The sequence below is a fragment of the Dromaius novaehollandiae genome, chromosome 3 (genome assembly GCF_036370855.1).
Source record: "Dromaius novaehollandiae isolate bDroNov1 chromosome 3, bDroNov1.hap1, whole genome shotgun sequence".
Taxonomy (NCBI): domain Eukaryota; kingdom Metazoa; phylum Chordata; class Aves; order Casuariiformes; family Dromaiidae; genus Dromaius; species Dromaius novaehollandiae.
In genome coordinates, this window is record NC_088100.1 from 1,086,201 (window position 1) to 1,114,076 (window position 27,876).

At 43.0% G+C, this 27,876-nt stretch overlaps 2 protein-coding genes across 4 annotated transcripts in view; one reads left to right on the plus strand and one right to left on the minus strand.

Moving 5' to 3' along the window:
- HADHB (hydroxyacyl-CoA dehydrogenase trifunctional multienzyme complex subunit beta) overlaps nucleotides 1-27,876 on the plus strand; it is a 644,785-nt gene that overhangs the window by 445,281 nt on the left and 171,628 nt on the right. The gene's annotated exons all lie outside the window — the stretch shown is intronic.
- ASXL2 (ASXL transcriptional regulator 2) overlaps nucleotides 1-27,876 on the minus strand; it is a 123,271-nt gene that overhangs the window by 72,376 nt on the left and 23,019 nt on the right. For all 3 annotated transcript variants that reach the window (XM_064508187.1, XM_064508185.1, XM_064508186.1), the window contains exons 2-3: nucleotides 22,664-22,746; nucleotides 4,100-4,208 (exon numbers count right to left, since the gene is read on the minus strand). In XM_064508187.1, the coding sequence (XP_064364257.1) occupies nucleotides 4,100-4,208; nucleotides 22,664-22,746 (192 nt within the window). The remainder of the gene's footprint in view (nucleotides 1-4,099; nucleotides 4,209-22,663; nucleotides 22,747-27,876) is intronic.

A 27,876-nucleotide genomic window follows, 5' to 3' on the forward strand; every position in this document is an offset into this window, starting at 1 on the left:
ATGGGGGCTGCACGGCTGCTGCCGGGCCGCAGGATTAGGAACCGGAGCGCTGCACCGAGCGCAAGTGTGGGGGAAAGATGGGGACGGGAAGAGCTGTAGCTGCTCTTCCTCCCTCCTCGGGTAAACGCGTACCCAGCATTGACACCTACACCACAATGGCAGCAATGAGAGGAATCCAGGAGAGAAACCAAGCTATTCAGAAGGGAGAAAAAGTCCAAGGCGAAGACACGTAATATGAGTTGTTCCTCTGTCTGCACAGATTTTCTTCAGATTTTTCTGTTTTACTGCTGACTTATTTCTTAGGTCTTTTCTTTCTCAGCTTCCTGCCAGAATGACTCCACTTTCTCAGCATCAGTGCATCGACTTTCAGTCTAAATCCCACCTTGTCTTTCAAGCTCGACTTCCCTGTCCCCATTCATATCCCCCTACTTCTCCTACCCTGTCCATGTGCCTTGTCCTGGTCTGGATCTGCCAAGAATCCCAGCTTTGCCCGACTGCTCCATGCAATTCTCTTTGGGACTATTTCATTGTCCTTTATACACTAAATATCTCCCACAATCACTATCCTTTTCTTAAGACGATCTTTCCTACGCGCTCTACTAGAAATGTCTCTGTTTTAGGCATAGAACTTCACCTTTTCTTTAACAAAATCACATTTAGTTTGTGTGTTTATCTATTCACCCTCAACATGTCAATTCTTCTTGTAGGATATGAATTCTTCCAGGCACGACTGAACTTCTGTATATGCTGGTATAACCTGAAACAAAATCAGACCCTCCAGGCTCACGCAGCACACACAGCTTCTGCAAACCATGAAAAATACCATGTGAGACATTACTAGAAATTCAGCACTTCTGTTACATATATTTAAAGGTCATGGTGATTTGTTTTAGTGTTTGAGAATACTTGGAGATAATTTCCCCTAGGGGACCAAGCAGACTCTTCAGATTGCACGAAAAGTGACCAACATATCCTTATTAGGGCAAATGCAACTTCCTTCCAGATCTGTAATTGCCCCAGCAGAGCACTGCCAGCTATCTCGGGCTGTTTCACATCACTCCAGCAGTTGAGCAAGGCTGCGACATCTAATCATTCTTAAACAAAGCAAATGTTACTCTCTGCTTTACCCCTCCCCGTGGAAAGCGTGGCTGTTATCTCTGAAAGGAGACTGGCCCTATCAGTAAAACACTGAAACAGTCATTTTATGATCTAGTTTGTCCTTTACATCATTACTGCCATGCATGAACATGCCTCAGGTTGGGTGTTCCCTCCTTACCCTGCCTGCTGCAGTCAAAAATACACTGCTGTTTTCCTCGCAAAAGGGAATCCTTCTCATCAGCTCTGGATTTAACATTGCTAGTCCTCAAACAGACCTTTGCAACTCAGTAGAAAAAGCGGTCCTATTCCTGACTTGCAAACCAGGTCTTGGACGCTGTGTGTTGGGAGAGTCCTGTTCACCCTGCAAAGAGGCTCATCGCCCCGAGGAACAGAGCGCCTGGGGCATTTCAGTTCACTTCCGACTACTATAATTAGACAAAGTTTGGGGAAAGTAGATGATTAGGCACTTGATAGCAAAGCTGGAGACAAAGCGACAAGAGAGAGCAACAACAAGTCAGCATTAATAAAAGTTAATTTTGAAATGTATTCCAATCCCTAGCTACCATGAAGAACTCTCTTCTGGAGCATCTCCTGGCCACAAGTACTGAGCGAGCACCTCCAGAAACACTTAATCCTTTCAACATTATTTCACAGAACTGACAGCTTCCTGGGTAAAGTTTTTCTCGTCTGTTTTACACACCTTCATCACTAAGTTAAGTAAAACTCAAAGGAAGATCTTGGCACTCCACTAGTCTCCTTCCGACTCAGTTCAACAATACAGTGATCCAGTTCAGCGAGCCAGCAAAAACGCACATGCAACTTTGTTTTACTCACCAAGTGTTTTATTATAAGCTGTCTATTTATTTATTTTTAGGAAGTATGATTTACGGGACACCTGGCTCTCATTCATTGCATTGCAATGTACACGAGGTATTCAATATTCCTTGAGGAATGGTCATTTGTGCTGTTCAAAGCTTTCCGATTGCTACATGAGCCACCATAGTTTATTAATCGTGCAACCTCCACAGCATTTCTCATTAAACACATCATCTTTACAGTTTCCGGGCACTACGCACGGACAGAGCGTGGCAAAGGGGACCCGAGAAAGGTGTAACAGGACCGAACTACTCCCTCTTTCCTGGCGTGCTTCCAGCTTCTCACCACTGCACAAAGGTCACCGCATTCGGATTACGCAGGTCCAAGGAATGGAAGATCACAGCAAAACTGCTGTATCTCTGGATACGCAGGACGCAACACGCCTCTGGAATAATCCACTCAGCTAGTCTAGCCTACCTAATGCAGACTACTACATTTAAGCAAGTTACTCCTACGCTGAGTTAAATAATCTTGGAGCTCAGAGGAATCTTAACATGAAGCAAGATGATCCGTTTGGACTTTAGGATCTCACGAGGAAAATAAGCAAACTGAACTACCACAGTAACGTCGATAGTGTGTTTTGTTGCTCAAAGCGCATACTTATTTTCAGTTCAACTTTGCTTAGGCTTAACATGTAGACATTGGGTCTACCCAGGCTTTACACCACTAACAATGAGCTCTCAATCTTTCAAAAGGATTTTTTTCTCATCTTGAATTATTTTGTTCTTTTCTGAATCTTTTCACACAGTTTTGCCACATCGTCACACTGAGAATTCAAAGGCAATCACTCTACTACCTGCCTACTACAAGCTCTAAATCTTTCCCCGAGTCATAACCTTCTGACAAAATACTCTTTCCCCATTCTGGATTTAGGGTCTGCATTCTTTATTCCTAACATTTAAAACTTAACGCTTTCCTGTAATGAAATGAATTGTATAAAAATGAGTCCCGTTTATCAGCAAGCCAAACCACACGGATAACTGCATTCCCTTCATTGCTGGTTATATCTCTAATAAATGTACATTTTATTAAAACAGTAAGATATACTGTTTTATGCACTTTGACTTAGATGCACTGAGATCAGTTCAAACTCTATTTGCTAAAATGCTGTTCAAAATAATTCTGCACTATGTCTTGCAAAGGAATTTTTGGAAGCTCTCAAGATGTTTTACTCCGATAGCATGGGAGCTCCTTTGTTGTCACGCTACATACAAGTACTTAAGAAGCAAATAATGTGCTTTTCCGCTTCTGGTGGTAGGAAGATAAGTAGAGACAGTGAGACTGGAATTCAGCTTAATTAACTTCTGATAATGACAGCGAGGACATCTCTGTCTGGGCAACTCTCAGCTGATTCTCCTGAGAATCAACACAGTCGCATGGGCATTTCTCCACTAAAGCACAGTTTCTCAGACACTTTAAACATTTCAGGATCAGATGAATCTCTTAGAAGTTATTATTTTTCTCTATTGAGCATGGAGTGAGCCGAGGAAAGTGGTTTCAACAGAGACGCCTATGCTGGAGAGGTCCATACTTCGTAAGAGGAATCCTATCTTAAAGGAACAGTTTTCAGATTTAAATTTACAGAAAAATCAAAACCAGTGCAGGCAAGGTTAATTCCAGTAGCTTAACTAGACAAAAAGGTTTCAAATAAAGATTATTTTTAAAGATTCTAATGAAGGGGGAAAAAAAAGAACCCCAAACCCCACACTTTTTCCCCACAAATGTTCTCCAGTTGAAAGATGAGATGGTTTGGGTCTAACATTAATAGAATATGGGAAATTTTCATTTCTGGATATGAGTTCGATAGCAGCGGAGATAAAGTTACCTTTTAAGAATAAAATTTTTATTTTAATTTTAATTACTGTTTTATTTCTGGGATAATAATTAATATCAGCAAACTACATGATCGTGACTATAAAACCAGCACCCTCGCTTGCAGTTTCAGCACACAGGTGCCCTCTAGCCAAGTATGAAGACTCCACTTGCATTTGGAGAGAATACTTACGTTATAATTCATGCTACTAAAAAACAGTTCACTCTTCAGAATTAATCTAATCCAATATTTTTTAAAATAGCTAAAAGTCTCTTGTGCTTTCAAAGAAAATACTCCAGCTAAGACACTTACCTTCAGAGTGTACACTCCCATTCGCCCCGGGACCTTATAGAAAATGCCCTCTTCCCCTCGGGAGTTTGTGTGTAACATAGCATTCAGGCATGCAAGAGGAGAAGTCCCACTGAAAATAAAAACACAAGATTAATTCCTAAGCATGCTGCAAGAACACTTCTAGCGACTGTTTACTTGGTCGATACTAGTCTTTTACTGGGAGACATTGATGGCCCCTCGCCTGACCATCGAGCACGCAGACGCGGAAAGGTCCCAAATCAGAGAGGTCCCAAAGCGAATACAATTCGAAGTTGCCCTAATAAGCAATAGCGAGACCAGTCTAATGCACCAGTGTCCCAGCCCCAGAAAAAGCAAACCAAAAAATCCCCAGCTTAGCACTCCAATACTTCTCTGCAAAGCCCCAGAATGGTTGCACATTTTTAAAGCTATAAATTCTCAAAGTTGATACTCTGAAATTCAGGGCAGATCTGTTGTGAGTGAACTACTGAAGGCAGAGATATGTGAAGTCTTTTGGAAAAAAAGGAAAGCAATAGAATCAAACAGGGGTTGTGGGATAAGGAATGGAAATGAACTATGAAACGCTGCCAACTTTCTGAAGAGGGCTTCAGTCTTCAACCCCAGCCCTAACACCTGAAACAGAAGATCCATCTTTTTACCCGTGTTGGTAGTTTTTTCCCCATCCTTCTGTAAATATGCAGGAAGCAAAAATCAGCTGGACAGGGCAAGAGAGTGTCAGATGACTTTCACTCCAAATCACACCCTCTGTTAAACACGCATGCTCGTTTGCAAAACATGTGGATATCTAGCACAACTCCTACCCAGGAGCTGCGAGACTGAGACGGTTTCACCTTCCAACGTCCTGTCGTAAAGGCTGGAAACAGAATCGTCGGATTGACCGACAAATCCAAAGCAGAAGGTAGAGCGGGAGCTTTTTTTTTTTGTTTGTAGCAAGTTTTGCTCCAAATACTTAAAAAAATCTGGCTCACAAGTAGTGAAATAAGGCTTGGGCATTTGCGGGAAAATAGAAATAAATGCGAGGAACAGTACAGACCTCTGACAGTTCAGGCAGTACCCAGGCACTCCAAGTTACATGCAATAGCAGTAGAACATCTTAGTTGAATTACTAATTTCCAGTTCGGCAGAAGCCAGCATCCTGGAAAAGAGCCGTTCTCTCCTGCATGGGCGATAGATGAGCACTCAGCTCCGAGACCATGCAAGAACGTGCAGGCTAGATGAGGCAGCTCACAAATGGCATGGAAAATATAGTTAGAAGAGGACTGCTAACATTTATATTGCTAGACCAAATCCCATCTGTGCTAACTACCATGCGAACATGCATCCATATGGTGGTAGCTGGTCAGTTAGACCAGATGACTTCTAGTGGTCCCTTCACCTTCAGTTACTCCACGATTCTGCTCAAGGGCCAGAAAACAGCCTCACCACGCTGAATACACTGGTGGAGTGGTGCTGCTTTCCCGGTTTTGCCTCCCCAAGTCAGTGCCTCAGCAGATACGTTGCATCGCCAGACACTGCTGACTGCAATTAGCTTCAGGAAAAGCCAAAATGGATGTGACATAAGTGAGTGAACATATGTCCAAAACAAGGCACAGCAGCAGTCGCGTTGCTCTGAGTTCACCACATCGAGTATAAATAGCATCTCTCTCTCCTGCAGCATCTCATGTTTTCCGAGTTTTTGCAGGCATTGTGTGTTGATAAATACTAATGATAATGGTGATGAGGAGGAAATTTTTAAAACTAAAGTGCAAAGCGTATCTGATGGCTTTAGGGGACAGCTTCGACGGGCCAGTCCTGGAGTCGGGTGCTCAAGGAAGCCCGGGGCGTTAGCTCTTGGCACGGCAGGGACCACCAGCCCTTCTGCTTCCCATCTTCCACTCCGTTACGCTCCCATCGACCCGTGACTTCTCTGACTAAGGCACATCTTTCGGAAAGATGACAAATCCCGATACAAACGAGAAAAATCAGTGAACAGTTTGATCTCTGTTCAGGATTCGTGTCTGTCCTCAGACATGGCTTATTTAGCTCCAGTCCCAGCTAGAATTCTTAGCACCGAACATAAGTTTCTCCTAAGTGTATTTACACACAGTGATCAACCCCATCACCTCCTTGGCTTCCCTCTGCCAAAAACGGATCTTAGCTTAACGCTCCCCACCGCTCGCACTCTTCGAATCGTTCCTACGCTTTTATTGACACCTCCTCAAGCTGCACCGCAAGCGACGGAGCTGGGAGGTGTGATTCCTGCGTTAGCCTCACCAGGGATACAGAGTACTCTCACAGCCCTAGTCCTCTTCGCTAGAAAGCCACAGCATTGCCCTGGAAGGTAAAATTCAGTCTGATTTGCTACAGCCACCCCAAATTCTTTTTAAAGACGTTGCTTTCCAGGATACGGCCCTCCCTTCTCTATGCAAAATCCACGTTCTTTGCTCCTGTGCGTGTGATTTCTGCATTTAACTGCATGCAAGTATCTTTTATACAGCTCCAGCTTTATCTCGCAATATAACAATACACCTGCCATTCTCCCATCCCTGTTCAGCATTGTTCCTCCAAACATTGCAAAATTACCAGAATTTTGTTTTCTCCAGATCACTAAAAATATATGGAGCAACACTAAACCTCCTGAACCTCCTGAGATGCTCCCACATTCAGCAAAGGTCTCGGATACCAACAAGAAGTCTAACACGCACGTGACCTTTTACTTCATTTTGTATTTTTTTTAATCATATCATATGTTAAGCCAAGCATTTTACAAAAATCTAAGCAAAGCTACACAGTTATCCTTCAAAACTTGGAATCTCACTATGAAACGAAATCTTGGCTGGACTCACCTTTACAAAAGCTATCCTGACTGGCATTTACACTATTCCTGCTTAATTAATTCAGTCGTTTAATAACTTATCCATTATTTTTGCCCTATTTTTTTCTCATGTTGACACGTCTATAGTTACCTGCCTTCCTCTGCACATCCTTCTGGAAAGCTGGCACAAGGCTAATGCTCTTCTGACCTTTAATGAATCTTACAGAGAAAATTTTAGAAATTAACATCAGTTGACAAATCCCACCTAACCTTCAAAAAACAGGGTTCAATTTTGTTATGAAATATATGGTCTTCATGTCCTATCTCATCCCTTCTGCCTCTATGAGTGACTACTGTTGAGTGCTTGAACCCTTCCTATACCAACGAGGGTTTATTCAGGAGTAGCGCTGGGGTCGGGGACCCTCCCTGGATGCAGGGAGACGGCGCAGACCCCTCAACTGGCACCTCCAGAAGAAGCTCATGGCTGCTGGGTTACATGAGCTGCCTAAACAGCAGCTTCCAACTGACTTGATTTGACACACAAACCTCTAAACTGGAAAAAAAAAAAAATACCCAGCAGAGTGGTAGGGGCCTAGGAAAGAAATATATCCGAGAACAAGCTGAGATGCTCCCACCAGAGCTCCAGTAGTGCCCGAACAAGCGGGGTTGCACTAAACTTGCCTGAATCACCGAAAAAAAAAATGCTTTAGGTATTCTTCCTTGATAAAAGACATTATTATAACCCCTGATCCCCAGTTCTGACAATTTACTAACAAATGAACACGCGTGGAGGCATTAGCTACGTTTCCAAGAGATGAAACTTTCTTCTCTTAATAGAAAGATTTCACCTTTTTCTTGTGCTTTGCTGCCCTTTGCTCACAACCCCATAACATTAATATATTGTTTCTTCCAACTGGTTTTGTACCCAGCCTTAGAAACCTGATGCTATTATGCTGTTTTTCTATAGCTCTCTATAATGAAGGCCATCTCCTCCTCTTGCTGAGGACACACGGGCTCATTAACTGCTTTCAACAGTTCCTGTCTTTCCATCTCAAAAACAGCAGGTAGAGAAGCAGGTGAAATGAAAGACAAATTTCTGTGCTTTAGCCTGCTTCAGACTCCTCATTAACCACCATTTCACTTCAATCCCTTCTGTATTCCCTCCCCTCAAAATCCACGTTGCTCTGCACTCAGAGCCGTAGGTCAGCCGCTGATAGCCACGATCGCTAGATTCTATTAATGTGACCGTTAACATAAAAGTCATTTTGGAGGCTTCAGAAAATACCACGTGGAGTTCAGCAGCAGTCGGACATGGCTAGTCCATCATTGCTACGTTCCTCAGTGTCCCCTTCCAGCAGAGCTGTGGCTCCTTCCCTCTCCCCCTCCTCGATTTCCATCCAAAAAAATCCTCAGAAAAAAGGAGTTAAGACCATTTTTTACTTTTCCCCATTGTCTTCCATTTCCTCTTTCCCCACTTTTCTCTCAGACCACCCCCTGCTTCCACACACTATTAGCGATACCATGAAATCACTACATTTTTATTTGTAAGTATTTCATATACTAGCAGTTTAATAACACACACAGATTTTTCAATGTGCTTCAAAAACAGCCCTCTGTGACCCCTTCATGAGCTTCTCTGCTATCATGTGTAGGGGTTTTTCTTGGCTGTTTTTGAAACAAGGGAAGGCTTATGAATCAGAACAACATTTTCTTCTGCTAACAGTAGTTTGTGATGTTCTTATCTGGGGGTTTTCTTTTTAAAAAAGTAGTAGGTACAACACTAAATTTAGTTCTATGCCATCCAGCTAGAAGCCTCTTATATAAAGCAATGCAGTTGAAGGAGGATACTTCATCTAGACAGAATAAACTTATAATTTTACTGAACTGTTAAGGTTTCCCCAAGAAGTAGCTACTATATAGAAAGTTTATAAATAATGTTTTATTAAAATGAAAATACGTAACAGCCTATATCTTTGTACAGCTAAAAAAGCAGAGTTCTAGTACTCATTCCAGCAACGGTTTTTCAACCCTTGATGATTGTGTTAAGTGCACTAAGCAAATAATGTGATAAACACAGCATTACTTCACATTAGACACGCATACTGGAGATGTAGCATAAAAATAATCCAGCTAGCAGGTTTTGAGAGGAGCTGGCAGGGTGGTTCGAAGCTGTGCAGCTGAGGAAGGCTTCAGCTGAAGCTGGTTCAGTTCACGTGCTGCTGCTTTCACTGACCGACTGGAGCAGCTTCGGTTCTTGCTTTACTTCTCACTTCAAAGGGACAAGTGAAGCTCAGTTTACCAGGCTCATCCTCCCTTGCAACTCAGTGTTAACACTGAGGGACATTCCCCCTTGCCCCTTAAAAGTTAGCTGGATTTAATTATACTGTTTTCATACTGAATCTCATTTGCACACTTGGAAGATGTTATATACACAAGATATTGCAACTTTATCTGTAAAAAAATGCAAGCCATTTTTAGATATATATTCAGATGTTTCAGAGGTTCCTGCTTTAGTAGATCACTTTCCTGATCACGAAAATGTTTGCCGCACAAAAACAGGACAAATTCCTTAGGTGGAGAATAATTTCCCGAGACATCCCCCACTTCCAGAAAGTTACTGGTGTCTCGTCTAATGCTTCTGGCACGTGATTTTTGGCAAGTACTCGGTTCGGTGGCCAAAACCTTGTTCCGGTTCATCACGAATGGCAAAACCACTCCTCCAAATAAACCCGAGGAGGACGAAGCAGTGCTGAAGCATTCAGCCTCTTAGGGCAGCATCACGCCTTTTCTTTTCCTAGGCAAATACTTTTCAGCATGTTACCTTTTAGGTGCAGGCATCCACTGCCTGCATATATGCTTTTATAAGAGCTGAAACTATTCTTAGTTGCATTTTTGCTTATGCACACATAGAAATGCAGTTTCTAAACTTTTTAATTCCAGCTCACATAGGGAATAGTATTTGAGCTGACAGCAGTAGCGAAGAAAGCAAACCTACCCTAGCTAATGTGACAGAGAAGGGGATGCTCACCAGCCTTACCAATTTATCCAGTGTTCGGAGCCAATCCACTGGCAAATAAACAGCACCTTGGCGAAATGCAAGATAAACACACCTTTGTTTTCACTGTTTCATATCTCAGCTGAGTAATACTTCTAGGGATGGTTCAAATTGGAACAAAGTCTAGACTGATAAACTGTGCTTGCGTCGGCTGAAGTTAACTATTGGCTTTGTTCGTTGAAGTGAGCTTCCATTAAGGTAAAAAATATATATTTGCAACAGTTCAGAAGATGCCAATAGCTATAACAATGTTTACCTGGATTAATTTGTTTTTCCTTGGTGTTGTTACTGCATATTGAATCTTCCTGATTTTTACTTTAAGCAGCTAGAATAACATGGCTCTTCTGCAAGTCTGCCAAAAGGCTGGCAGCAAACACGGTATAAACAGGACTCGCTGTGCCAATGCCGGGAGCATAATCCCAGTCCAAGTGCCTCGACCTAGGATCTTCATCACGAACACCAGGAAACAGTGCTTTGTTCACTGCCTGACATTTTAAACCACATTACTTTCCCACCTAAATCACGTATTATCCCTACTTGCAATGTATTCCAGCTTGAGGAAAAACAAAGACAAAACACACCAGGAAGCAGAGGAAGCAGCGTGTCCATCCATTCGAAACTAGCTTTATCAAAAGCAAAAGAAATGATTCAAGTGCGCGCACAGGTGTCAAAAACACAGCACAGAGTATTTTCCTTTGCAGCTGCTGTTTAAACAAGAGATAAGTCCAATACAAGGACCCATTAATACTTACCAAGTGATTACCTGGCACAGGGAACAGACTGATAAGACTGCTGTTCTCAGCAGCATTGCTTCCACTGATTATTGCATTTCAGGAATTATTCCCTAATACTAACTTCTCAGTTTAAAAAAATATCAATTTAACAGATTTACCGGAATTTATAAACCTGTTTCACTAGTGGCTGCTACATGAGCTATGTTTTATATACTGTTGACCAAACAAGTCAAAGGTTTTTGGTAGCTCCCAAACATTTATTCGACTTTAAACATTAAAATATTCTGCATCATGGCTTCCACTTCATTAATGAATCAGAAAATTGATCTCAAAAAGTGATCATCCAGCATAAGTGACAGTTACTCTGCCTGAGGAGCGGGCACATTCGTTACTTCTTTCATTGGGTTGCTGAAAGGGCTAAAACAGTTTAGTAATACTCTTTCTACCTAAACGGTAGGTTATAGGGGCAGTCAGCTGCGTAAGCAGGAGATCGCGCTCTGGGTCTTTGCCCCTCCGAGTACTGCCCGCAGGTATTTGATTTTTCAAGCAGACAGGTACATACCGCTTTTTCCTTCTGAGGACTGCAAATTTAAGCCTTCATTAAATCATGGCATTTTACCTTCCACATAAGATTCAAAGCTTCTTCAAACTGAGCAGGAAAAGAGGTTTGTGAACACAGGTGAACGCACACGAGGTTGAGATGAGGCACTTCTGCTCTGAGCAGCTGCTGTGCAGTGGAAGGAAGGAGGTGATGCTTCCCCCTCCGCTTTCAGCGCCGCTACAGCATCCTTTCCAATCAGCCTCGTTCCTTAGCTCTCAGAAATACCGTCGATTTGTTCCGATTTGAAAACAAAGTGCGACCGAGACGTTTTTGTTCAGTCACACGTGGATGAGCTACAGGACTGAAGCCCTGCAGCATGCAAGCGGGTGGTACCGCAAATTCAGAGTAACTGTACTCGTGCAGGGTGTGTTGTCTGTCAAAAGGTTATTTTATATTAAAGCTCCATTTTTAACACGGTTAGTAGAGTTTACAGCATTTATTGACACGTGCACACCAGTACAGTCCCGCAGGTTTAGCTGGTACACCCAACAGCCCCCCTGCTACCGCGGGACCGGCTGTGCGGCCTCGGAGGATGCTGCAGACAGGCGGAGGCAGGCTGTGCCGATGCCGCTCGGCGCGGAAGCGCTTCCAGGCCCGCGTTGGTCCAGCACCAGCCGGGAGCAGGGGCGGCCGGCGGCCCGGGCGCTGGAAGGGCCGGAGTCCCCCATGGGAGCCCCCACCGCCCCGCAGCACCGTAAGCCGAAGCGCACCAGGCGCTGGGAGCACGCACACGACTATGAAACAGCCCAAACGGAGCAACTGCGTTTCGGGGGGGTCTCTGTTTCGTTCCTTGAGCATCCCTTCCTCCCCGCTCTCCATCCAAATCACACATTTACCTGCACAGCTTTTCGTTCATTAGTGCATTAACATTTGATTAAAGAAAAAAAATTAGATCTCCTGAAGGGTCAGAGCAGAGAGGTTGTAAGCAGATACCACTGTACCAACTTCAAGCTTGTTAAGACACAGGTATGATTTAGAAAAAGCTGTTTATTTTGCATGTTAAGTTTGCTTCACCCAATATGCAGTGCCAGCTGCCCCCAAGACAAAAGATGCACAGAAATACATCATGCAAATCAAGCATCCCCCTCCCCACAGATCCAGGATTGCAGACAGCGTTAGTATTAATCTGTAAGACACTAAGCATTCACATGCTGTTAGCCTAACTGACATTTCCACAGACTTTACAAGCAGATTAAGTTTTCAGGTTTGCATTGCACTAAAATGCTAATGCAAACAGCATGCACTAAAGGTAGAATAAGGCAACAGAAGCATTAACACTAGTTATACTACTATTACTTTGTTTCTAAGTCTGTGTGAAACAAGCAGTTGCTTTTTTAATTAAGGCTTTTGCAGTTTGAGTTAATAGAGAACAGCAGCTTTAGAACAATCAGCAGTGGTTCTTACCTTCTGGAGTTGGAGTGCAACCCAAAAAAAGGAGAGAAACACCCCTTTAAAAACTTGAGCATAACAATTCTCTAATCATTACCACGAACCCTCCTCCCCATCCACCAGGACTGAATGTTAAAAGTTTCAGACAGATGTGCAGTAACACTAAAACTAGGCTTTATCGTAAGCATAAACAAGGCGGGGGGGGGGGGGGGAAGATTGAAAATAAACTGAAAAAAAAAGATATTCGAAGAGGCTCCGAAGCAGCCACCAACCCCAGACAGCTGTTAGAGACAGTTTTCAGCCTTCTCCTGTTAACGAACTCCCACCGCAAGTGAGGTGAACCTCTGGAAATTAGTACAGGAATTTACTTCTCTTGTTCTTTCACACAAGCCTCCAAGTATTTGATGACTCACATTTCTAGGTAAAATTGAAGCCCAGCAAGCAGAAGCGAGACGCTGCCAGCAGCCTAACGAAGCTCAGAGCTCAGCGTTGGTAAGCCACAGGAACGAGCACGGACTACGTCAGCCTAGGCTACGTTTCCATGGGTAACCCAAGCTCGGGCCAAGCAACTAGCAATACAAACTCACGCTAACACAAACTAGCTCCATTCACACATCTCTGCAGTAGCTGGGTTTTGGGGGTATTTTGGGGGGAGGGAGGTGGTTTTAGAGCTGACCAGAGATGCCTGTGCTCTAAAGCAAGTTTGAAAATGCCAACAGCTGAAGTTCACGTGTATTTGTGAAAAAGCAAAGCAGCGTCCTGTCAAACCCGAGTGCAGCCAGCGATCGCAGCTGGAGGAGCCGCCTTAATATCGAGTGCAACCGAGGGCCCGGGAGGTGCTCGTGGATGAAGACCACCACAGCCTGGAGGACACTACAAAGCTCTTCAGCAGACACTGAAGTTGATTGCTTACTTATTAATTAATGATCTATAAAGATTGCTATGGCAAATGAATCTGACTTGCAGGAGCATTTGTGGACTTTTAATTTATGTGCTGAGGCCTGGATAAGATTAAAAAAAGACTTGAAGTCTGGTTTTCTTAGACTGTCTACAGAGGTAAGCAAAAAATTCAAGTCTACAGTGTCCACATATAAAAGATACATATGGTGCGTGCTGTTCCTATCCTTGAGAGCCCAAGCAGAGAGAATTAGTATTTTCTGTTCATAAAGGAAGAGGACAGAAGGAAGTATCTGCCCTCTGAGGCTTTTAGGGCATCGAGGATTAAGGGGGTTTCAAAAGGGGGTGGGGGATTGGCTTGGTTTGGTGTTTTGTTGGGGGGTTTTTGCCCTTTGCATTTCTGCCACAGAACCACCAGCTGGTTGAAACTGAAGACAATCCTAAAGCTCAAAGCTAGGTATCTTTTGAGATCTTAGCTCTACTGTTTCTATAAAAGAATGTCAACCTGTTGAATGCCTGTAGTATTTATCACTATAGCATCATCCTCCTTTTCTCTTTGCAAGAGCTAATGTACTTCCTTTCATGTGATAAAAAGGGACATCACTTTTATTCTGATGAGACAGCACAAACTGCTATTCCTGCAGTCTCAGCTAAGATGAGAGAAATGGACAGTTTTGTTCATTAGGGATTTCCTACCTTTGTGCAAATAATGGACATGGAAAGAGTCACCTAGACAAAGTTTCTCCTACATATAATGAATATATTTAACATTCCCTGCTAATGGTAACGACGTTGTCTCTCTGTATAGCCATTCTCTTTGAGCAATTATTTTTCAAGCCAGTATTTTCCCCCTACATGTATTATTCATGCCACCTACTAACCTATGCCCACGCTTCTGCACAGATACTCAGTTGTACAGAAACCTATTTTAACTTTTGGTTGAACTAATGCTAGCGAACCAAATTCTCTGAGGGTTTGATAAAACTGAAGTACCCTTGAAGAACATCAGCTTTTCATCCTACCGTCTACAAACGAACGAATCATTCACTTGATAAAATATGGGTGCTAACTGCAGGTAGAGACTCTAGACACAACACCAAGAGACAAAGTGCCCCGTGGCAAAAGAAATAGAAGATAAAGGAGAGTCTTGCAGTCAGAATGAGTATGCCTCTAAGGCTGACTCTACCACGTATGTTTCCAATCAACCCAAGTTTCACCTATTGACAAGACATCAGTAAAGCATCCCAGAATTCCAGCTATGAGTGAGAAATCTTGCATGCGACAACCCTTAGAAGTTAGCAACACCCTTTTAGGTTCATGGTAAGGAACTATATGGACATGTTATACCACATTATTTGCACTCTGCTATAAGAAAATTAGGAAGAGTAAAGCAATTTGGAGGTAACCCAACCCTGGTGGTTCCACAGGGGTGTGGAAACCCCTGTCCTATCCCCTCGCCACCTCGATATTATCAAATCCATGTGACATGAACCCAAAGAGGTTCCAAGTCAAGCAGTTCATTTGTAATCTTTAAATGAACTGCTTGACCTGGAACTTCTCTTTAAACCACAGATTATTTAAATGTGTCAAGTAATTTAAATGTTTGTCGGTTGATGGCTTCAGCTAGCTACAGTTCCTTCCAAGTTGATTCATAATATGCAAAGTAAAGCATAACATACAGCTTCGCACCAAAAGGGGGGAAAACAAAGCTATTCTGTAGTAATAGAGTATGAGCTACTTCAAGTGTTGTATCTCCATTTGGGCATATGAGCAGCAGTCCTTTTAGCAGTACTGCCTTTCCACAAATAAGCCTAATAATAAGGCTCTGAGGTATTGCAATGATTCATGACAATCTTAGGAGAGGCACTGAAGCTGAAAGAACAGGTCTCCACGCATTTGGTGAGCAGCCACTTCACCTAAAGAACATGAGGCTGGAAACAAAGAATTACAGAAGAATTTAGATGAAAAGGAACCCCTGGAGGTCATCTAGCCCATGTTCTCCAGCTCGAAGTGCGGTGAAAGAATTTTTCCTTACTCTAATCAGAATTTCCCATCCTGCAACTTGTTTCCATCGCCTCTCACCCTACCATCGTGCACCTCCAAGAACAGACTGCCCTCATTTATTGGAGCTTTCATTTGTATCAACGAAAAGCAAACCAGATTATGAAAACCAGTTTTGGATATAACAACTTTAACGTGGAGCTTGACACACCATACATTTTCCAGAATCTTGTGGGAAGAAAACTAGATTTCAACACTGAGTCCTGAAATTTGATAAGCTACTAGCTGATATATTTTAAATAGAAAACTGCTCGTTAATTAGCTGTTGGGTTGCTATGCAAATGTCACTAGTTTTCTAGGGGCAAAAATCTTACCATCTTAAATTAAAGGTGATGGTTCACCTACAGAAAAGGGCATCAAGTCAAAAGCTGTTGACCTGGGAGCATTAGCTAAACTTGAAGGAGCAGTTTTTACTGTAGCATGAACAGAGCAAGCTCAAGTAAATCTTCTAGTATGGTTAACCGCAGAATGCTAAAGTAATGAATAGTTTCAAATACTTTAGAACAGTCTACACAGTTTTCTGGCACGCGTTGTATTACCTGACCTCAACATTATCGAATGCCAGAGCTATCACCAGGCAAATGGAATTCCTTATTAGAGATCTGATTTTAAGAAGTTGTGAAAAGCTCTACCTGCTCATTAATTTCTTCAAATAAACAAGCCAACCAAGTGTCCCAGACCTGCTGGGTGAACCCCACCATGGCCAGCAAGTACAGTGCCAACGCTGCTCTCGGCACTGTCTCTCCCAGGCTCTTCAGCACGGCATAGGTGAAGGGTTGGGATGCCTACGGAGCAACTGCTGGAACCAAAATACTTTATCCAGTCCTTGGGTGCAGACAGAAGCCTTTTAGGGAAGAATATACAGGCCCAGGTGGCATAAACTGAGAGCAGTCACCTGCTTTGAGGCAGATTTTCCCTGCAGTTTCCCTAAGGACAAGGATTTAGGTGTGTCAGTGTCCTGCAGACCACGTGTGCCTTCAGGAGCACTTAACATGCTGAGCATGAGCTGATCAACACAGTGCATGTACGCAAAGCCCTGGCCACATTTCGGGAAGAAGCTACATATCACAGTCCTTGCCACTAAAAACATGTACTGGTATGCTTAATTTGTATTTAAGACTTTACATGGTTAGCTAAGGGCAGAGGACATTATGCAAATAGCAGTGTCCTCCTGAGATTTTATCACAACTGAATGGGGTATGGTCATTTCTGTCCGGTCTTGCCAGGTATGCAATGCTCCCACCTCCTCTGCCCCATTCCAGCCAGGCTCCCCACATAGCTTTATTTTCTTGCCACTGCTTCAAATCTGGTTTCTTCGTTTTTCTGGAGACTTCAGTACATTATTTTCCAGTTTCCCAGCATCCTGCTCTCATGAAGAGCCCAGAGGTCGGGAACAAATGCAAGCCTGCAACAGGTCCCTTCCAATCACTACTTCAAGCCTCCTTCTACAGCCTTACAAGGTATTTTTCAGGCATCTAGTCAGATTATCAGGTGACACTGAGGAAATACTAATATTGAGCCCATCAACATGTCAGATATATTGTTCTTAAAATGGCTGCAGGCTAAGTAAGTTTTTTCTGACCTGTGCTAATTTCCTTTCTCAAGATTTGAGCTTTCTGTGAGTTCAGTAGTAAAAATACAATGCCTTCTTTAAAACACAGACAATTGCAAGTTGTCTAGAGGCAGATACTCATTAAAATAAGACAGCAAGCAAACTGCATAGCAAGAAGTTGTTTCCTTAGTACTGAGATCACAGACATCAAGGACAAAGACAAAACTCATCCTGAAATCCCTCTTGCATAGTTATACCTAGGATGGAAAGCTACTCCTTACCTTAGCCAATTTTTTTCCCAGGTCATGCAGCTCTAACCTGCAAACTAACTTTTCTTTTTAATCAGAAAAAAAACAAAAAAAATCTAAAAAATAATCCCATCAGTGACAGGCTTATTAATCTACCCTGTGCAGTTCCAGAGCTTGTTAAGAGGTAGAAAGCAGCTGTTCTGGGCACTTTGTTCTTCATAACAGGAGGAAAACTTAAGCAGCTTTGCTTATAAGGAAAAGATTCCTATTTGGCTTCACTGCACTGGAAGGATTCTTACTTAAAAATATTTATTTCAGAAAACAAAGTCTCACTAAACCTCATACCATTTGATAGCTACTGTTTTTCACCTAAGATTCAAATAAAACAGTTCTTTACTCAGTTCAGTAAGTCCAGATAAGCTTCCCGTAGAGCTCTCTGGTCCTGATGCCCACATGCCCCTCAGAGTGGTGCTTCACAAGTTCCAGAAGCCTGAGACTGATAAATAATCTTATAATTTGCAAACGAAGTGTGCTGGTGTAAAGCACTGCTACTTGGTTCTCCTGATCAACATTAACAGGTGCCTCACGGTCCTTCCTTAATGCAAGTACAGCTACAGCAGAAGAGAAGTGTCACCACGCGCTTCAGTGCCATAACACACGTTGATTTGAAAAGGGTAAAAGCAAGACAGAATGCTTCCTTGTCAAGACTAGTCCATCGTAACTCATCTGGATTTGGAGACTGGTCAAGGGAGGGGAGAGGAAAGCAGGCTTTGCTGATGCTCAGGCTAGAAGACAGGTTGAGCATGACTCCAGATGCTGGGCCACCAAATAGTTACCCCCACCAGAGGCAAGGATGCTATCTACCACGTGCAGATCAGAACAGAGTTCCTCACTCTGCGCTCTCAAGGTGGCTCAACAGAGTAGAACTAATCATGCCAAAAAGGGACTTTTCTGAGCAGAGGGTGCTTATGCAGAAGCATGCCAAGATGCTCAGTATCGTTTCAGCTCTTGGGAGAGCATTTAATGAGTTGCCCACATTGCGCATGACCCTGGCTGCAGTTCTGTAGTTAGATTTCTGAAACCTTACCTTACTGCTTAATTTGAAATCGTTATCACGTTATTCTCTGGAATATGTAACATTTACATATAGAACAGTTACTCCACAAAAATCATCAGACTATCAAATATTCCACCAAGATAATTCTGTAAAAGCCAACTATGTCTAAAAAGTCGAGAAATAGCCTACTGATGTTCCTCAACTATAAGGTCATGACAAGAACTAGACTGAGGCGATGAAAAAGCTTTATTTTTTGAAAGCAAAGAAAAGCCTCTAAAGCCATAATGAAGCATTCTTAAGGATTCAGTCTATGCTTAATATTCTTTGGACTTGTGAAAACATTGAAGAACTTGACAGTCTAAAGAGGAATTGTGTTACCATGACAGCTGCTTTCTGGGAGGTAAAATTGTACTAATGAACTCAAAATCTATTGTGACAATGTAAAGTCTTGGATTTTAGCGCAGCAAATCTTCATGCAGGGTTTTGTACAGGGCCCCTTCCAGGCAGGGAGAGGCATGCCTGTACCAGGGGAAAGCCTCAAACTCCATTTGAAATGCCTGGGAAGTGGCTAGGAGAGGCTATCATGCTCTCTGCCAGACACTGGGTACATACTTCTTCCACCGTCAGACAGCTTCAGTTGTACCATTTTCCTAATAACTCTCTAAAGACTGTGAAAAATGCTTTTCAGCAGCTAGCAATTTAATTCTCTTCACCAAGACGTGAACTTTTGCCCAGGAGAGCCTTTCACTGTAGACCCACTGTGGTTTTCAAGGAGAGCTTTTTAAAGAGGAAACCCTAACAGTTTTGATAGAGGCAGCTTTTTACAGAGAGCTTCCTCTCCCCAGCTCCAAAAAGCACTTCTGTATTAACACATAATCTACTCTCACACCTAGTGTCAGTGGGATCCACAGGAAGTGGATCCTTTCCGAAAGGATTTAAGGACTCTGCATCCTTTTGGAAGTCATTGCCCCCCTACCCGCCATGTCTGTGCGTGGGGGGAGAAGTTATGTTGGAGCAAGAGTTTACTAGAACCATGCTGGGAAGGGAGAACTGCCCTGGGCTCCAGGGAGGAAGGGGCACGCGAGTCAGCGCCTCCCCCCACTGCATCTGATGTCCCAACTCTGCAATGGAAGAGAAGGAAATCAACGCTTGATGAAGGGACATCTGTGAAATATTTTGATGGCAACGTATCCTGCCAAGACTGTACATAATCACTCAGTGGTCCTTATCTGACTAGGATGAAATGTAATCCTCTAACACTAAGCATCTTCCCTCATCCTAGAGACAGTGTCCTCTAGCCCAGAGTGCAACCCAAGTGCAACCCAACCTTTGCTCGTATATGCTTATTCCAGTACTAGGATACAATGGCAAAAGCAGTTAAGATAATCAGTCCATAACACCCAAGGTTTCTGTATTGCTAGAAAAGGCGTCTTCTGAAAGACACAGCCCTGTCCAAACAAACAGCCAATTTGTCCTGCAAGTCGCAGAAATCACTGTTACTATTTTTCCCCTCCCACTAATTCTAACTGCCATCCTTCTTCCCTGCAACTCCACATCATCTGCACCACCACCAGTGCTTCTAGTCCTCCAAAGTCTGTGTGTGCCCTCAAAAGCCTCCTCCCAGCCAGCTGGCCAAGCAGCAGCACATGCCATGAGTCATTAGAAGAGAGAGGAGCTGAGTGGCCGTGGAGCCAAGCAGAAGTGATCACTACTGGGCACCAGCCAGGTTCTCTGTTCTCTGCCTCACTCCACAAAGGCTGTAGGAAAGGAATTTGTCACTTCTAAAATTATTTCCCATCTGGAAATCAAAGACAGAAAAAAAAGCAGATATACCTAAGGATATGAGGCGATAGATGCTGAACAAAAAAAGCATTGCAGTAAAAACTGACAGATTTAGCACACTATTTAGACAAACTACATAGCCTCTATCTAGTATATCTGCAATTTTTTTTTAATTATCTTTATTAAAAGCAAACCACACAGAGGAGCTATTTGAAACAGGAACGCCTTGACACATGTGAACAGGAGAGTCCTTGTCCTGCCTTCAAACTTGCACACCATTTTACCAAAGGAAAGAGCTGTCTCAAGCCAGGTAAGTGCACAGAAATTGCTACAATCTGCCATCAAAGGCTTTGCCATGGTTTCCTATCAGACTCTCCACATAAGAGGGCTCAAAAATCTGATAAGCTCCATGTGCTCATCTTGTCACTTTTAGAGCTTCTAAAATGTTTTTCCGCTAATAAATGTTCACTTGAATTAAGTCCATCTGTCACTGGCTATGAGTTATAAGCCGCGAAATCCAGCCACCAGACAAACATATTACTGGCGCTAACCAAGAATGAATTGCTGAAGAACTGATAGCCTTAAGTCTTAGTCTCAACAAAGCTTTATTACATCAATTTAATGTTTAAAGGGAAAGAGCACTGTATGGCATCCAAATACTGCTAAGTCAGTAAGATGGATAGCTGGACTAGAGAAAGCAAGTTTAGCAAGCTGACTGCTCCCACAAACACCAAACACTGAGGAGCTCTTGCTATCCTGATACTGGTTAGAGGGGGAAACGACTTTGTCAGCTTAGGCTAAATCCTCAACCCAGCAGTGATAGAAAAATTTCAGGTTGAGAAAGACTACATGGCACCATGTCATTTCTCCTCCATTTTTTGCCCTTCATTCAGAAGTCTGGCCTGGCTATCCAGACCGGATATTTCACAACATATCACAACCCTTGCCTAAGGCTCTGGCCTAAAAACAGCATTCTGTGTTACCAAAGAAGTTCACCACATTTAAAGTCTAATGATTGCTTGACTCATGCTTTGGCATCAGCAAGACCACCAGTATCATCGATGACTGCATTTCTATCTTTAGTAGCACACGAAGGGCTGAAAAGCAGGCTTAATGTTCATGGATATGCATTTGATTGACTAATGATGTTTAATACATTAATGAAGCTGTGTCTTAAGGCTGATAGGCCTTTGATATGACCAAATGTAGTGCTGCTCCAAATGAATTGTATCAACACGGCAAGAACTAAACCACTACTTCTGCCACATCTCCTGATGTTGGCTGACAAAAATTATATGCTATAGCAGTTTTAAGAGCTAAATGAGATATATTTGGTCTCTTTGCTTTTAGATAAAATGTCAAATTTCCAAAAAGCAAACATCATCTGTGTTGTCTGTAACCTGAACGGAAGATCCTGTTATCACCTGCAGACACTCTACTGCTAGGCCATCGAACCTTTCCTGCAAAGCGGATGGATCGCTATATTAAGCCAGGCAAAGAGGAATGGAGAATGTGGCCGTCCTAAGTTTGACTTGGTCAGTTATTTCATTCCTAAATAGATGAACTGGCATTCAATTCCCTTTTTGTCCCCTTTTTCTTTGCTATTAGAAAGCAGAAATAGAAATACTTTCTACTTCTTAGTAGTTACCTCAAGTCAGTAAATAAACATGTCCATCTCAAAGTAATGCATGTGAGCAAGGACTCAAGAATTAAGCTATGGTAACAGCAACTCAGAATTTGTCATCTGAGTTATTCTGCTTTTCTAACGCAGATCAGTATCACCTGAATTCTGTACTGGGCAAAGGAGGGCACCCAAACACTCAGTATGCCCATTTGCTGGGGAAGACGAGGATCTATAAAGCAGAAACACACAATACTCCAGATAATACTAAAGCACAGAGCGTAAGGAAAAAAGTATAAAAAAAAAACTTAGAAAAGTTTAAAAAAAAAAGGATTTGTAAGTGAGGCTGCTCTTTTTAGATTTAAGTTGGACAGTTTTCTTTTAGGTCATTTCCATTAAATTGTCTGTTCTATTTCTCCCCCCCCCCCCTTTTTTTTAAAGAGGAAATAAGAAACAATCAGGTTTACTTCAGTAACTGGAGCCTCAACTACCTGATCATGTCTAGTTTCATCTCACACGAGAGCTGCAGATCAGAGACAAGTAGCATGTATCTGGAAATTAAGTATGACCTTGTTTAGCTTGCTCAGTGAAAATACCAGCGACCTGAGAGATTGTTTTGAAAATGGGACCTAGAGTCCAATTCTGTAAGCATTTAACATTTCAGTCCCAAAGATGCATATGAGATAGGGTTTGATAATAAACTAAGTTGGAACCAAAGTGTTACCCTGTTTTGCTGCTATGGATACTTCACTCACCTGATTTCTTTAAGTCCTTCTTTCTGGATAACTTGAAGAATCTCTTTATGGCTCATAGGTGTATTAGGATATTTCTCCAGGACCTGGCAAGCAAAAGTAGATTGAGAGTAAGTTATTCATTTGCATTTTCACTGACATTTCACAAGTCTTATTTCAGATCAGCTGCCCTGACTAACACTGCGAAGAGAAGGAAATACATGCTCCACAGGAACAGGGTCATTTCCCGAATATCGGCATCACTTTGGAATTCTTCAGGAACTGCCGAGGTACCTCAGCTAGGACTTCCAAAATCCCAGCCCTTAATGTTTGCAAACATCTGAAGTACCAGAAATAGAAACAGATAAGATCTGCTGAGGCTATGGATAGTTGCTATATAACTGTTCATCACTTACAGACTATTTTAATTAGCATTTATGCCCTAACAAGCACAGTTCCTGTTCATGACTGCAAAAGTTTACCAAAAACACCTGGGAGAAGAACTGTCCTTTTAAAATAAAGCTTGATAATTTGACACAATTAGGATTCCCAACAAGCCTTTTTCCCAAGAAAACCAGATTTTTTTAAAAAAAATCCTTCACTTCTGGGATTTCTTCAGTGGCTTGAACTCTCCTAGGCCTGCCTTCATTCTAGTCTGAACGCAGGTATAAATCAAGCATCTGTAAAGTTTCCAACAGTTACGTCCACCATAAGGCAACAGGAAACTGCACTAGGTCAGTTAATGTCAAAGTACTAGATAAAGTTGAAATGCCCAATAATCAGTTTCATTCTAAGGATTAAAGAGGTTTAAGGAAACTTGGTGTTTAGTACCATTATGGTTCTTTGGCAGTTTTTATGTAGGAAGCATATTATTAGCCCATATTTTATGAACTTTAAGCCTGAATTGTAGGCAGAGATTTTCAAATGCGTTCCCTCCTCCATACGCCACTCAGCATCTCTTCAAAGGATACCCTGCTGCCTAAACGTCAATCACCTTTTCAAAAGGACCAGGAGGTAAAAATGTAATATAGTCTATGCAGGCAGAAGGAAGCTTAAGGCTTCCAAATGAAGCGTTAGGTGCTACGTATAATTTGGATGTTTTAAGCAGCGTTTTCTGGGAGGGGGTAAAATGACATTTCCTTCCAAGTCGTCTACTTTTGACCTACACCCAGCACGTCAACCCTTAAATTCCAGCTGGTATCTTTAACCAGAATCAGAAAGCAAATTAAATAATTAAGCATGATGTGCATCTGCAATAGCAGAAGTGACTTTATAGAAGGAAATTACGAGTTCTGATTTATCTCTTTTCAACAGCTATACAGAATACATACCTTCCCTTAAACCCTTGCACCGTTTTTCCCCTGAGGAATGCTTAAGTTATCCAGATACACGCAGATTTGGTTCTCTTTAGGAAGGATTTTGAAAGAGACCTTGCTGAACTGCAGTATGTCTCTTTAGTTTTTGCAGCTCTAGCTATGTTAAATACGATATGTGCATGTTTAAGCCTACCTTTCACAGCAACCGAAGCTATTTCTAAACTTGTTATGTGAGTTATGCTAAGCCTGGCTCACCGCAAGGAACCATACTAGCAGAACACTGAATCTCATCACAGCATTTTAAGGAGGAGTTTAAAATGGATTTAAGTGGGATTAGTTTGTCCTCACTCTGGTATCAGCCTCTGCTTCATTCCATTTCGATTCTAGCTATAAATAATTAAGGGTACCCACAGCAACGGGATGTGAAATTAAGGTGGTTAAAGTGATTCAAGTTAGACCACTTTGGTTTCTAGATTTATATCAGCACCCAATTCAGGTTTGCTTAGCATTTCCAAACAGCCAATACACTTTCATACCATTAACATGAAACAATCTGAAAGCCTGTTCTGCTCAATGTGCTGAAAGCCCATGGAGGGCAAGAAGATTTAGACAGTCTCAGTTTCCAGCTGCAAAATCAGCTGCTTCACTACAGCAACCAAAACAGACTAGAAGAAAAAGAAAGCAGTGCTATTACTTCTGGGGCATTTGCCATTTCATACATACAGAAATGTAAGTGCATTTTCCTTTCTGGGCACTGTATTTTCCTGTTGACTTTCACTATCTGGACGCACTCTTGACAAGTCCCATCTCATTCATACATAAGTGCCTCATAAATGAGTGCCTCCCCTCATCCTACGCTTCTCTTCCATGTTCAGTCTCCATCCCACAACAAACCTAGCTTAAAACCCTCTTCACTACATTAGCAAGCCTGGTCAGCAAAGTTGCTCTCATCCCACTTCATCAGATGGATCTCACCTCTCCCCATCAGTCCTTTTCCCTCAAAGAGGGTCCCATGGTCATAAAAACAAAAGCCCTGCCCATAACACAAACTGTGCAGGCAAGAGCTGACTCTCAGAATACATCTGCCTCCTGCCTGAGCCCTTCCCCTTCGCCGGCTGGATGCACGAGGACCTCACCTGGGCCCCCATGCTTCGGTCTTGCTCCCAAGGCCTGTCAATGACCTTTGATCTGCTCAAGGTCTTCTTGGGGAGGAAACCTTTTTTTCCTTTTCCAACCCAGGAAAGGTGTTGGCAAACTGGGCGGAGATCGGCAGTGGGCCACCAAGATGCTCAGGGGGCTGGAGCACTTGCTCTGCGATGAGAGGCCATAGGGACTGGGCTTGCTCAGCCTGGAGAGGAGAAGGCTGAGGGGCAACCTTCCAACACCTATGAGGGGATTACAAAGACAGAGCCAGGCTCTTCATGGTGGGAGGATGAGACACTGGGTGTAAGTTGAAACGAGAGGTTCCAAGTGAATATAAGGAAAAACTTTCACAGTGAGGACAGTCAAAAAAAATGGAACAGGCTGTAGAGTCTCTAACCTTGGAGGTTTTCAAGACCAAACTGGATAAGGTCCCAAGCAGTCTGCTGTGACTTCAAGCTGACTCTGCTTTGAGGAGGATGGACTAGATACCTTCCGAGGTCCCTTCCAGCTGAATTATCATATGACACTATCAGAGCCCACATACACAAGCAACAAGGGTTAGTAGTCCACAGGCCAGAGGAGCTTTACCATCTTCTCCACAACATCCCAGACCTAAGCTCCTTGCAACCTCCCAAGACAGTAAGTGTGGTCAGCAGATAAAGTGCCTCAGTGCCCTACAGATGGGAGTCTCCAACCATTGTCACCAGCTACTTCCTCCTGGTGGCACTGGTTCTAACTCACAGATCAGAGGCACGACCAGCCCCAAACCTGCCAGCCTCTGAGAAGTCACTGCTCTTGTTGCCAGAATCCCATATTTGTACTTCAACCAAACATCTGCAGGCAGAGAAAGCCTGTCTTCAACACTGTGGGAGTCCCTACCCCTAAACACTTGAAGGTAGCTTCTGATCACGTCTCTGAGTAACATGGGGCTCAGGCTGCTGCCCTGCAGCATCTCTTCGAATAACCAATCTCCCATTTGTTCTCCCTAATGCTGCGCAGTCTGCTGACCTCCTGCCACAGACCATTCACCTGGCAGCTCAAGTACCACGTATCTCCCGTAGGCAAGGAGACTTATCTTCAGCCCTGGCCTCCAGGTTGGAGCTCCAGGTGTTCCCTGCAGCCTGAGACCAGGGTGGTAGCACTGTCCTTCAGACACGCTGTCTGGGACAACACCTCTCACGTACTGGGTGTGCACGTGCGGGGAGTGCTGTTTCAGACAGTGCAGGGACTGACATCCTACGGTGTCTCCACCATTAGCACGCCAGCTGTAGCGGTCACGTAGCAGACACCTTCACTTGCTCACTTCATCTGTGTGAAAGGTCCTGGTGTCAAGGTGAACCTTCTTTTGTAGAATACACCAAAGAGCACAAGATAGGTGAGGAAGAAGGCAGATTATAAATAAAACTTTTGATTAGAGAAACTTGAGTAGTAAGGAGGGCCAAGTTTTATTCTACTTGCCTATAGTCATCTTCCTTCAGGAAGAAGCATGAGCAGGTAGCTGTGCAACACCAGGTCTAAGAAATATGGCACTGAATGAACGACTGTTCATGGGGTGACACAGCTGTGAGGACCCTCAAGGCTAGGTGACAATAAGATTTGAGCTGCTTGTTTTGCCTTCCCAGCTTGAACATGCTCTTTCTGAGCAGAAAGCCTAAAAAAGCAAAGAACAGATATGAACAAAATTGTTAAAAGGCAACTGAGGAACACATTTTGTTGATCTCGCAGAGAAAGTTTATAAGCTGTGAACAGTTAGCTACAGCATAGTATTACCTATCAAGCACGGGTCTTACTGACTTAACTCAGCTGAGATTCTGCTCCAATTTCTTAAGTTTCTTATCTGCCAGTATCCTTGGAAGATTGCTTTTACTGTCAGATCATATAAATAACCGCAAGTTATTTGTCAAAGGCTAAGATGTACAAGGATATTCTTCATCGCAGTACCCAGAGCACAAGAACTTGGGAGGACCTGCCTCTCAGGCACCTTCCACATACACAACTGCCATTTTGTCTGAGCCACTAAAGCGGTGCAGCGAGTTTGGGTACAGCAAAAATGGTGATCAATATGGCCCGTTCCCAAAGGCACAAGAGAAGTGTTTGTAATTCCAAGTTAACCATTAATGCCGATTTCAAAATAATGCAAGTCTATAACTGAATACACTTCCTTGGAAACGTGAGTAGCCAAAAAGGCTGCCTGTTCGCCGGGAGAGAAAATCAGGTTCCCAACCCCTAGACCATTCACTGACTTACCCTAATTGAGGTGAGATGGATGAGAAGCTTTATTTTGCCTCTCCCCACCCCACATACACCAATCAAGATTTTAGACTGCACAGAAGAAATGCTACTAACCAGATAGCTTCAGATCTTTAAGGTGCTGCTTTCCTTACCAAAAAGGGAAGAGAAAAAAAACCATCTCTACTGGGAAAAGACCTTTATGCAGTCTTCATAGACATGACTGGCATCATTCAGCTCTCAGAAGTAGAAACAACACACTAGGAAAGGAAGAGAGCCCGAAACAAGCAGTTTATGATGCTGTCCAAGCATGCAGAGATGGGGTTAGGAAAGCCGAAGCCCACCTGAAGTTGAATCTGGCAAGGGATGTGAATGGCAACAAAAAGGGCTCCTACAGGTATATCAGCAGCAAAAGGAAGATTAGGGAAAATGTGAGGCAGCTGCTGAATGGAGCAGAGGATCTGGTGACAGGGGAGATGAAAAGCACAGGCAATCAGTGTATTCCTTGCCTCTGTTTTTACTGGTAAGAATTGCCTCAGAAATCCCAGG